Source organism: Eumetopias jubatus, unplaced genomic scaffold (genome assembly GCF_037043125.1).
Source record: "Eumetopias jubatus isolate StellerSeaLion01/CBP00866 unplaced genomic scaffold, mEumJub1_p1.0 scaffold_15, whole genome shotgun sequence".
NCBI classification, from domain to species: domain Eukaryota; kingdom Metazoa; phylum Chordata; class Mammalia; order Carnivora; family Otariidae; genus Eumetopias; species Eumetopias jubatus.
Window position 1 is genome coordinate 18,405,284 of NW_028274821.1, and position 13,031 is coordinate 18,418,314.

A 13,031-nucleotide genomic window follows, 5' to 3' on the forward strand; every position below is an offset into this window, starting at 1 on the left:
CGCCATGCAGGTGACATGTGATGGAGCCACGCTGTGAATTCTGCAGAAGCTGGCCCTTAATTAACTGAGGTCACATGGACACAGAGGGTTTCCTCTAGGGTAGTGTTGACCTTGTGTTGCTCAAGATTCAGAGGAACTGTCTCTCAGGTGATTGCGGGGGCGGGGGGCATGGGGAAGAGGAGAGGTATGCAGAGCGGGCTCCAGGGCTTCTAATCCCTTCACCTGCTCTTCCACTTTTGTCTGTTTAAGATTAACCAATTTTTAAAGCTGCTTTGCTACTAAAAGCGATTTGAAAAACCACCATATTGGAAGCCGAGGAGATGTAAGTCGGTCCCTAGGAAACCAGTGACCAGACATAGAATTCAGCTTGGAAATCCAGTGCAGAGCAAAAGCATTGAAAAAGCCACAGACTGGTGATGCAATGCACAGGTGTGTGAGGGTCCGAAGGGAGGGTACAAAACACATCTGCAGCAGGGGCAGGGGCTCTTTCCTCTTTCACACTTGGACTTGAGAATGCACAGAGGAGTCCATGAGTACCTACAGTCATATGCAGTACAGCCAAGATGGATCTCCTGGGGGACAGCAAGTGAGGATGTAGAATGAGAAAGGAGTCTCCTGAGACTTTGCCTGTAGCCACCTGCAGATAGACAGGTGTCTAATCCATTAGTGAGGGAAGACAGTGATGAAACTGTTCTGTGTTCATGTCGTCCATATTATAATGAATCATGTAGGTTCTCCTATTAGCTGTTAAATATACCTGGTTTGGTACAGCTGGTGCCCTATTTTGATTAATTGTGTCTACTTCTTATATTATTTCTAAAACGTTGGGTTAAAAAATTCAGTTATCAAGCAAGAGGAGCTAATTACCCAGTCAGAGTTATAGTACTTGGAGACAAGCCAATTTTGATCAAAGCATTAGATTACCAGTTACTAAACACTGGGCACCAAATAGGTATTTAGACAGGGACTAAATTTTTTTTTAGGTATAACCAATTAGCAGTCCTCAAAGAAAATATCACCCCCAGGAGACCTTGCCTTTCTTTGGGTGAAAAAGATACATTCTTTCCCTCTATGGATTCGGTCTAGAAGACTAATAGATATGGGAATCTTTGAAAAGGCCCCATGTGGTCATCAGGATGGAAGGCACAGCACATAGAATATAGTCGATGATATTACTGTAGTATGATGACAGGTGGTAGGTAGCTACATTGTGGGCACAGCATAATATACCGAGTTGCTGAATCACTATACTCTATACCTGAAACTAATGGAACATTGAGTGTCAACTATACTTCAATACAAAATTAATTTAAAAATAAAATAAAAGGCCTTGTGTATGTGTGGGGGTTGGTGGTGAAGGGAGTCAAAAGGTTCAAGTTTCCAGTTACAAAATAAATAAGTCCTGGGAATGTAATGTTACAGGATGGCGACTATAGTTGATAATTACTGTATTATATATTTGAGAGTCGCTAAGAGAGTAGATCTTAGAAGTCCTTTTTGTCTGTAACTATGCATGGTGATGGATGTTAACTACATTTACAGTGGTGATCACTTCACAATATGCACAAATATCAAGTCATTATGTTGTACCCCAGTAACTAATATAATGTTATATTCAACTACACCTCAATTTTTTAAAAAGGACCAATATTTATCTCACTGCCAATTCTAATTAGGTGATTTTTGGATGGCATAGCCTCAAAACTGAAAACTAAAACTCTGAGGTAAATATTTGAATATAGTTATATTTATTTATATAATATATATTAAATAATATATAAATATTGTAATTTATATAAGTATATTTTAATGTTTTATTATTAATAAAAACTAAATAATATATTATAATTTATATAAATTTATATAAATAAAACATATTTAAATATAAATATGTACATACACAAATGGCCCAATGTGCAAAATACCCCCAACATTTCTTAAAACTCACACTCTAGGACCTTATCTCTTGGGTCCGTTTCCTTGAGCCACCCATCCGTTCCCATGTCCCACCGTGTGTTGTGACAGCCAGCAGGTTAGGAAGCAGTCAAATGGGCCGGACGGAAGGAGGTCTTTACCTGACTGCACAGCTCGAGGTTCTGGGAGTACACAGCAATCTGCCGTCTGGGTTGCTCTTCCTCCAGCAGGTAGCTGGCCAGGAGGATGAGAACATCAAAACCGAACTTGTCTGCAAATGCTTTCAAGTCACTGCTGATATTGCTGTGAAACATACAGTCCTGAAACAACAACAGGCCAGTTGATATTAATGCCAGACTCCCTCGCCTCAGGGAGTTGTGCCACAGATTTGTCCCGCGTTGTGATGTGTCGTGACAGCTATTTATTATCAGAGGCAAGTGAGAGAAACACACAAGTTCACAAACTTTCATGCTATGGCTTAAAATGTCCTTTGCTTGTTTGTTTACCTAACCCAAGGAAGAAAGGAGTCTTGGCCATTATTTTTTATTTCTTAGAGAGAGAGAGAGAAAGTGAGTGTGCGTGAGCTGGAGGGGAAGAGGGGGAGGAGCAGGGGAGGGTGTACAGAAGGAGAGGGAGAGAAGAGAATCCCAAGCAGACTCCCGGCTACACGCAGAGCCCCCATGGGGCTCCATCTCACCCTGAGATCCTGACCTAACTGAAACCAAGAGTCAGAGGCTTAACTGACTGAGCCACTCAGGTGCCCCAGAAGTCTTGGCCATTATTAAGATAGTTTAGACAAGGACTAAATGTCTTAAGAGTTCTTTCCTAAAATATTTATTTGAACGTTGACTTTGTAAAGAATACTTTTCCTTTTACTATTCACAGGATTAGGAATAGCTCCTGACTATTATAACAACCTATCGCTAGAAAAATAGGAGGAAGTTATTGTTCTTTTTTTAATAATTGTTTTCCAATGATTATTATAAAGTCAAAAAGAATCCTTAAGGATGAATCTAGCTAAGTTAACTATATGCTTTTTATTCTGGTGTAGGAGACCGAGAGATCTATGGAAGGGCTATGATATCAGATCTTCTTGCTCTATGTGCTAGCTAAGAAAGAATGAATCATTGTGGAAAAGGAGCCCACTGCCACAAACCTGTGGCTCACATCATCTTCAAATATGTCCTGGCCTTTTTCAGTTTTGTTAACAGCAATGAGAACCACTTTGTTGGCATAGTTATCTCTCTTTTTTAAAGAAATGAACTGAAGACCATACATTAGCTCCTAGCATAATGTCTGGCATATACTAGTTGCTCAAAAATGTTTTTGTTTTAAAGATTTTATTTATTTACTTGAGAGAGAGAGAGCAAGCGAGAGAGAGAGAGAGAGAGAGGGCATGAATCGGGGGTGGGGGAGGGAGAGGGAGAAGCAGACTCCCAGCTAAGCAGGGAGCCCAAGATGGGGCTCGATCCCAGGGCTCCGGGATCATGATGTAAGCTGAAGGCAGACGCTTAACTGACTGAGCCACCCAGGTGCCCCTCAAAAAATGTTTTTGAATGACTGGAGAGATAGACACACAAAATCAGCCTTTGCTACATAATCTCCTATCACAGTATACACACACACACACACACATATGATCATCATAGACAATCCACCGACAGTTGAAATCACCACAATGTGCACTCAAGAGATACAAAGAATTCTATTAATTTTTGTTCAGAGAGGCATCAGAACTGTGTGTGCCACTGGTAAAGTATTAAAGCGATACAGAAATATGTACCATAGGAAGAGGGGGGGCCACGTACACCCTCCCCAGATAGCTGCGACAAGGAGCTAGACAGTGCAGTGCATAGAGATGCGGGCATGTTCCGTGCCCAGATTTATGTTTGTGCACGGTCGTTCTTTGAAACCTGTGGATTTCATATTTGCGGCTTAGATTATTTACCAGCCGCTTAAAATATCCATAACACACGTACTCTGTCCTTCTGCTGAGTTGAATGTCAAGGTCTATGAGGCCCCTGAGAGGCCACACGAGACACCTGACAGGTGTGGGGGCCCAGCCCATCGCGAGCGTCCAGCCCTCAAGGAGTTGTTGTCTACTTCGGTAGCAGCTGTTCCCACTAGCTAGGCATCTCAGGAGAACATTGCCCTTTTTGGGCACAAGGACTTGCACATGGGAATTCACAAAGCTCTCAGGATACATTGTTGCTGAATAACAAGGATCTATTGTACTGACTGGGCCATGAAATTTACGATGTTCCAATACAATAGCTTTTGGCATCATGTGTCCCAGAAAGCATGCTGTCAGTTTTCATGCTTTTTATTTATTGCCCAAGTGTCATAGTAATAATCTTTAAAAAGATACTTAAAAAATTAATTCACCCACAATAGAAGTAGATATTAAAAATGATATATTTTTAAAAATATTATTTATTTGTTTATTTATTTGAAAGAGAGAGAGAGAGCATGAGCTGGGGGTGGGGACAGGGAGAAGCAGACTTCCCGCTGAGCAGGGAGCCTGATGTGGGCCTCGATCCCAGGACCCTGGGACCATGACCTGAGCTGAAGGCAGACGCTTAACCGACCGAGCCCTAAAATGATATATATATTTTTAAATTGGACCTCATACTATACACAATGCACATTCAGTAGATGAAATTATTTCAAATCATCACAGATGTTGTCCCTCAAGAGGACCTCAATGCTGAGCTTTTTGCCATCATGAATTATAAAAGAAGCTATGGTCCCGAAGGAGAACAAGAATGGACAGCAACTACCTACATCTTACCTCCCACATCCTCCAGACTAAAGGCGTTGGCCAAAAAGCTTAGAAATTTTCCTTTCAATTTTTTTTTCAATATGTACATAAAATCCCCCACATACGGTTATAAACACTTGAAAGAATACACAACACTTTTAAGAGATTTTTTCACATACAATAACAATTATCACCAGACTCCCAGCTAGGTCACTTGAACAAAAGAAGGCAGGTTTAACTGGTAACTGAGCGCAGGATTAGGATTCAGTAGATTCGGCATTATTCAAAGCCATACTTGTGGAACATTTGCTATTCAAAACTGTTGGCTGAGCTCCAATCTGTTTGGATTCTTTTGTGTGCAAATGGCAGCTCTAGGCTCTTGCTGGACTCGAGTCCAGCGGCATTGGCAACACCAAGCATCTTGTTAGGAATGCAGAGTCTCAGGCCATGCCCCAGACCTACTGAAGCAGAAACTGCATTTTCCAAAACTCCTGGGTGATTCGAATGCACACTGGAAATTGAAAAGCCATTTCAGAAAGGGAGGCATTTGTTCTTTGATGTATTTCCCTCTGACCCTTTCTTTGGGTTCTTTCAATGCTGTCATTTTACTGGGATTTTTATTAACTCAACCCTCAGCGTCTTGTTCCTCACACTGCCTTCATCATAAACATCACCCCGGGGCGGGTGTGTGTTTCTTAACCACTTTGCCAGAAGCTCTCCTTTATCGGGTCGAGGATTGGGTCCAAGATTCTGTATTTTCATTATGTACCTCAAGTGATTATTCAGATCAAGCTCCTTTGGGTGACACTCAGTTCTCCTCTGGGTGAACTCCCCCAAATCCGTACGACCATATGAAGTATTGAAAAAACAAAGATTTATGTAAATCACTTAGGCATGTTTCATGTTACACCACCTCCAAAACGGTGATCATCAACAACTATGTCTTATCTACCCTCATAGAATTGTCCAAACCGGAGTTGATCTTAACTGACTTTAGGAGTGTGTCAGGAGGATCGTGTTGAAAACAACATCAAACAAGAGAATGAGTGAGAATCTTCAGGAATCTGGGAGGCAGAGTCTGTTTGTTCTGCTTTCATGCCGGTGCTGTTTGCATAGGAGATAATTTATTATTGTCTTCCAGCTACGCAGGGAGTCATGTGCTACCACGGTTCTTATGTTGCTGACAAGCTAGGCTGGCCCTGAATAAACACCACTTCATCATCAACACAACCCAACTGTACATACAGGTTGGCATTTTATTCCCCCCATCTGCCTTCTACCTGATAAATTACTGTTTTAGTTACATGTATACAAATACTATTTGTTAATCTGCTCAAATGTCTCCAAAATGTCTCCTCCACCTTCAGTTAAAATTATATACATATGCGTATGTATATCTCACTCAATTTGCCAAAGGTTTAGAAAATGAAGAGCTCCAACTGTAACTTACCACCCCCACCCCCACCATACAGCCTTCCACCTTAGCAGCAGGACCCCAGCCTGAGATTGCTGCAAGGCATTTACAAGGTTGCTTTACTAATCATCATAGCTGGGAACTAACTGGCTGGCACAAAACCCAGCCTACTCCAATACATCAGCTACGAAGAATGGGAAGTGCTCCCTGTCACTGTCCTTTGTCACCCATGGGTCCAAAGATTCGATCATTAAACATTTTTAGAGGTCATGAGTCCTTTTGCCCGAGTGATTTCTAGTTTTGGAATGAGTTGGAAGACCCCAGAAGTGTGGGGAGAAAAAGGCTTTATTATTCCCCAGCCAAAAGCTAAGGTGAGGTTGATGATCATGATGACAAAGAGCCAGGGAACAGAAATGATATGGCTCCAACTTTAACTCATATAACAACCGAGAGAGTGATGGTGATAGTGTCCAGGAGATTTATTACATTTGTGGTTGAAAGTTTGCAGACAAATGCAGTGGAAAAATCCATTCTCTCACAAAATCCTGTTTTAGTTCTTATTCCATTGCTCTGAAAAATTGAGTCTTTATGCTATGTGCCAATAGCTGTAGTGCATCGCATGAAATAAAAGGCGATCTAACCAATGTCTTGTAAACATTGAGTACTGAAATGTGGCTATTCCCTGGGAGAGAAAAACCCACTCTTCTGACATTGCTTGTATATTCCTATCCTCTATTGTCTTCTGAATCCCTCTGTCCGGTTTCTGCCTCCATGCTCCCACTGAAACTGCTCTTCTCAAAAGTACCAATCACTTCTAGGTGGCAATATCCAAAAGTCATTTTCCTGTTCTTACTCTATTTGGCTTCTCCAAAGAATTCCACGAGGTTGACCCTCCCCCCTTCCTAAAACACATCATTCCTTCACTTTGCTGACATCACACTCTCCTTGTTTTTCTCCCAGCTCCCGGGCTGCCCTTAGGTCATCTCTGCTGGTTCCTCTTCCTTTTCAAACTCTCAATGTTCATGCCTCAGACTGTGTTTTTACAACTCTTTCTCTTCTTTACCCATACACTCTCTTTGGGGATCTCCTCCAGTTGCCTGGCTTTTTCAAACCATCTGTCTACCAGTGACAACCAAGCTGCATCCACCCGAACTCTATCCTTGTCTATCCACATAGTGTTTCTATGTAAATGTCTAATAAGCATCTCAAATTAAAAAAAAAAAAAACAAAAAAAAACAAAACAAAACCTACCTCTAACTCAGTTTCCCCCATATCATTAAATGGCACCACCAGGCATTCAGTTACCCAAGCCAAACATCTAGAAATCATTGATTCTTTTCTTTTCTCGTTCCTCATCCATCAGCAGATCCTGTGAATTTTACTTCTAAAACATGGTTCAAGTCCAAACCCTTCTGTCTGTCTCTCTTACTGTCCTAGCCACAGTCACCATCATCTCTTGCTTGAACGGCGGCGACAGCCTTCTGACTGGTCTCCCTGCAACTGCTTTTGTGTCTTATAATCAGCTTTTCCCGCCGCACCAAGAGAGAGCTTTTAAAAATGTAAGCAGAATCACGACACTTCTCTGCTTACAGCCACTCAAAAGTTTTCAATGAAATCGCTGTTATTTACTATCATTTTATTTATTTTTTAATTGAGAGCAGGAAGTCTTAATGTCCTCAAAATTGAGTTCTTATAAATCAATGGGAAAAAGTAAACATAGCAACAGAAAAACATTTGACCATAAGACTTTCACAATTGAAATACAAATGCCAGTAAATATCTGAGCTCACTGATAATCGCAGAAATCCTTTGATAGTAAAATATTTCATCTTCTCTTTTCCTATTATTGGTAAATATTTCCTAAGGGGCATTCTCACACACTATTAGAAACACATTCTAAAGAAATAATCAGATATGTACACGAAAGGTTTGTGGACAAAGCTATTCACTGGATTATTACTTTAATAACTAAAACTTAGAAACAACCTAAATGTCCAACAATAAATAAATGGTTACACGAATTATGAAAAAGTCTCACAAGAGAATAGTATGCTGCTATTTTACAAATTTTGGTATAGGAACTGGTTATTCCTATTAAAATTTCTTGCCTTATATCCTTTATAATATATATGAACTTTCAAATCATAGTCACAAACACATCACTTAAGTGACTTGCATGTAAAATTTTTAAAGGTGAGGGGATTGAGGAAGTTATACAAAGTTAAATGTGAAGCAAAGTCATTTAAAAATGATTATAAGATTTAAAAAATGGGTAAACAATGTTTATCTCATTAATGGAATCTTTTTTTTTAAGATTTTATTTATTTATTTGACAGACAGAGAGGGAACACAAGCAGGGGGAGTGGGAGAGGGAGAAGCAGGCTTCCCACTGAGCAGGGAGCCCGAGGTGGGGCTCGATCCCAGGACCCTGAGCTCATGACCTGAGCCGAAGGCAGCCGCTTAACCAACTGAACCACCCAGGCACCCCTGGAATCTTTATCTTTAATTCCAAGTTACACTCAGTGAATGAGCTTCTGTTTGCCAATACACAAATAACAGCTTTTAAAGCATCAAAAAACTGCGTGGTGATTTCTCCTTCTGCTAAATCACCATGGGGAGAGCCCGCTCCATCATTCCCACTGTTTCATCTCCAAGTGCCACATGCCCTTCTGTAAATGTTACTCCTCATGCTAACACTTTCAATTTAGGTCCATCATTCTAGATTACACAAATAATCCAAAAACAGTTGTCTCTCTTACAAATTATAAGTGAAATATATTGAGTAAGGCTTTTATTAAATGAAATAAACGATTTTCTAATGTCATGGACAAGCTATGCCAGGATTTATTACGTTTGAGATTCTTTTCTTCTTAGAGGAAATAGAAAAATCAAGTGAGCAGGTAATTTTTTTGTAGGTACGATAAAAATCGTTCCCAAAATGAAAACAGAAGCATGTGTAGCTTCATTTTGGGGGAACAGTGAGTCTTAGAAACATAGTTTGACAATCCATAACTACCTTGCAAGCACAGTGACCAGCATGGATTGCTGAGTTACTGAAATTTAAGAGTATACTTTGACATTTATACTCTGCATGGATTTATTTCTAGACTGAGGACTATTTTTTTTTCATCAAGATATAAGAAAAATGCTGAGGTGTGTACACAAATGTTCTAACTGAAAGCTTTATGATTTATGCTACCAAAATTCCATTATGATGTTTAAAATATTCAGCAATAATAAAGTCTGATAATTTTGACAGGAAAATGATTTATGAGAACACAAAATGCATAAATTAAGAGATTTCATTTATTCTGTTTTTCATCCACTCTTTAATTGGTAAGCAAAGATATTTCCCATGTTTTTACCAGATGTCATTTAATAAAAAAAAAAAAAGAAAGCTCTATTGTTCTTATTTTTATAAGCCCGCCAAGGCATTTTAGTAGTAAAAACTTCACTGGGTCTCTTAAAACTATATTATACATCATACTTTGAAAATAGAGTCAGACAGTACATAATATTCTTCATAGCTAAAGAGAGAGCTCTATTGGGAAAAGATTTTGTGAAAATTGAAAATGCTACATTATATAAATGAGTATGTAACATATGTATATCAATATGATTTTCATTTAAACCAGTAGTGAATTGCCTATCATAATTTAATCAAGCACTGTGTCTGCATTGAGCACTCTGTTACATGCTTTGCATCATCTCATTTAAACTTTAAGATGCCCTGATGAGGCGGGTAACATCATCTCTGTTTCACACAGAGAAAAAGGAGGCTCTGAGAAGTAATGTCACACGGCTCATCCAGGTAAAAAATGGGAGTTGAACCCATGTTCTAACCTCCACATGAATGAGAAATACTTCATCACCAAAGATACTACTAGTGAATTCTGGTTTTAATGTAATAATGTAATAAAAAACACTTTTTTGCTACTCCATGTATGCCTATTTAGTATAGATTTGCCCTTGTTACTATACACAAGCAAGCCACACCCTTGATTTTAACAAATAATAATAATAATGAGCTGCTTATATTTTTTGATGATTCAATATTATCATGCTTTATGACCAATTTCCAGTTTTTCATCTACTCTCTAAAATATAAGTATAGGCTGACCATTAACTGTATGTATAGGCCTAAAATTGAAAACTCACCCAAAGAAACTGCTATGAAGAAGAATGTTGTGACATTTTTGCAGCAATATGTACTTTTAAAAAGTTGAGCATGCATGTGTATGCAGAAAACATAAAAAGCAGGAGAACTGGCATGGTCACGGGTTACCCAGAGTTACCCCCATGTAGTTTTGCTTCCTTTGGTAGCTTCAACACACCATGGAAGAATCTCAATTTACATTTAGGATATAAAAACTCTAAGGATGCTCCCAACATTACATTTCTTTTGCTCAAAAGCCCAGAGAAACCAGGAATTAGGCTTGCAGAAGATGGATGGGGAGAAAAAAGAGGTAATTTTTTAACCAGAAGGGAATGGGTATCTTAATAGGAAGTGTTACAATTAATTAAAGGGGAAAAAAGTAAAAAAAAAAAATTAACAAAGGGAACCTCATTTAGAATGATGTCAGGAGGGCAGCAAGGGAAGCTCTCACACTTTACCGCTTGTTATCAATTGTAAAGCCAACAGGAGGAGACAGACCGTGCACATAAACACTACTTTACTCCCCCAGGAGGAGCAAGAAAGGCTTTCCTTCTGCCTTGGCAACAGCCCAGCCAATGAGAGACTGTCACAACTCAGCCAATGAAAGCCATGATACTTCAAACTCCCAGTTTACTCCAATGGACTTTTTGTTTACAACAAACAGCCTTCCCTGCTCCCCCACTTCCTCTGTAAAAGTGTTCCTCCCCTTTGTTCTGCTGGCTTGCCTATGGTTTTCCATAGCTTGCTTGACCTGGATTGCAATTCTCTACTATTCCTGAATAAACCCATTTTTGCTGGTAAAATAACTGACAGTTTTAATTTTTAAGGTTAACAGAAGAACCTACATCATTTCAAGCAAAGTCCCCCTATAAAAGCATAAGCATCCAAGACAAAAGAATGTATCAATCCGCAAATAGACGCTTCAGTGTAGGTCAAGCACATCATAAGTATCGCAGGAGAAACCAAGAGTCTTTTGAACAATCACCCTAGTAAGGTCATCGTTTGGGTCAAAGAATTCAGGAAGAGAAGGAGAGAGCACATGTTTGCCGAAAATTGAAAATTATTGTTTTCATGTCATGGGAGAAATAGTTATTATCTCCTATAACCATATCATTAATGAAGAGAGAGAGCAAGGGAGAGAGAGAGAGAAGGGGAGGTGGAGGGGTAAAGAATTCATCCAGAAGCACAGGTTTAAATTAAGAACTTATTTAAAATGAAGTGGAGTGGTTTCAGATCAATCTGAGATTAAGCAAGTTGAAGTCTTGTACCATCCTTACTGTCTCCATCATAAAGAGAACCAATGTCACAACCACAGAGAGTTGCCCTGAAGAATGATACTTCATAGAGATGTCCTAGGCAGACTCTCACAACTGGTTAATAGTAGATTGAATACTTGCAGTGTGGAGAGGTTCACAACCAATTAAAGATAAATAAGTCATGATCTCATTAACGAGCTCAGCCTAATTTACATTTTCTTTAAGGACAGACCTATAATCATCAAAACTTTTCAATACAATATGGATGCAAGGACTCGGCAGGAAAAGGGCTACACTGTTGTTCCCCCCTAAGGGCCCCTTTGTTAGAATTTATGTGTATTTATAAGGATTTCTATATGGGAATGAATAACTCAGGACCCATGCGTAATGGAAAATCCACTCATTAGTCATGTGTTATTTTTGAAATGGTGGAGCCTGGGCAACACTCCAGCTACCAGATAATAACACTGAATTATTTCCATAATTGTGTATAGATGTTTAAAAAATCCCTATTGGCTTGTTTTGAGCCATGAGCTTGAAAACTTACAGCTTTATTTATTTTTCTTTGTAAAAATAAGTCATCTAGTTTGAACAATATTTCGAGAAAGCAGGAAACCTTCCTTCCTCTCTGGGTACCCTTTTCTGATTTATGGAAACCACCAGTCAAGTCTCTAGAACACTAGCTGTACATGTACATTACACACACTTCTGATTTTTCTAAGCTGTGTCAATATTAACCTGACCAAATGAAGATCAAACTGTCTCTTTTGTTCCTCATGCTCCTCACATGGGGAGCACAATATGGCTTTTGTCAGAGGTGCTTCATCATTTTGGCTCAAGGAAACTGTCAGTACAGTTTGGGATTCGTTCTTCATGGGCAGATATCCTGATGGGTCTAATGAAGCCTTTCTGCTGACAACTCATTTGCTAAAAATACCCAACGATCACCAAGTTTAAGTGGAGGAATATGGTTGTGTCCCCTTTGCTATCAACCCAATGAAAGTGATTTTTTTGAAGTCTAAAAAAATCTATGTATCAAGGCACACGCCTCTCACCACTTATATATGTGTTCTTGTTAGTTTCCATTTGCTCACTGATAAACTTCATGACATTCTTAAATTGGAATCTAATAGGGTAAACACCAATCTTAGAGCACACATGCAGAGCCAACAGTCTGTGTGTGCCATTTGTTGCAATCTAAGCTAATTACCAGAAACCCCCTCCTGCAAACAGATACACTCTGGGGTTTGTGGTTTTATTTTCATTTGGAGAAGTCTGTGTGTGGGGACCTCAAGGAATTCATTTTCGAGGACAGACACTGTATTGTCATAACTCTCTTGGTCCCAAGTCACAGAAACTTACAGCAACTTAAGAGAAAGAAAGTCAGAAGGATCTGGGGAGCATTCTCAAAAAGGCAAAGGAAGAACTGGAGAGCAAGTTGGGAGGAGGGCAAGGGTTGCCAGGGATGTGCTTCTCCATTCTCTTCTGGTTTCATTCTCCTCTCGTGTGACCAACTAGCGTCTTCTATGT

The 13,031-nt window shown here is 39.5% G+C and overlaps 1 protein-coding gene across 1 annotated transcript in view; it reads right to left on the bottom strand.

Annotated features, from left to right (window-relative positions):
* The window catches only part of PRUNE2 (prune homolog 2 with BCH domain), a 197,015-nt gene that overhangs the window by 77,702 nt on the left and 106,282 nt on the right, over nt 1-13,031 (bottom strand). Inside the window, exon 7 of the mRNA XM_088018802.1 lies at nt 2,076-2,234. Within this exon, the coding sequence (XP_087874928.1) occupies nt 2,076-2,234 (159 nt within the window). The remainder of the gene's footprint in view (nt 1-2,075; nt 2,235-13,031) is intronic.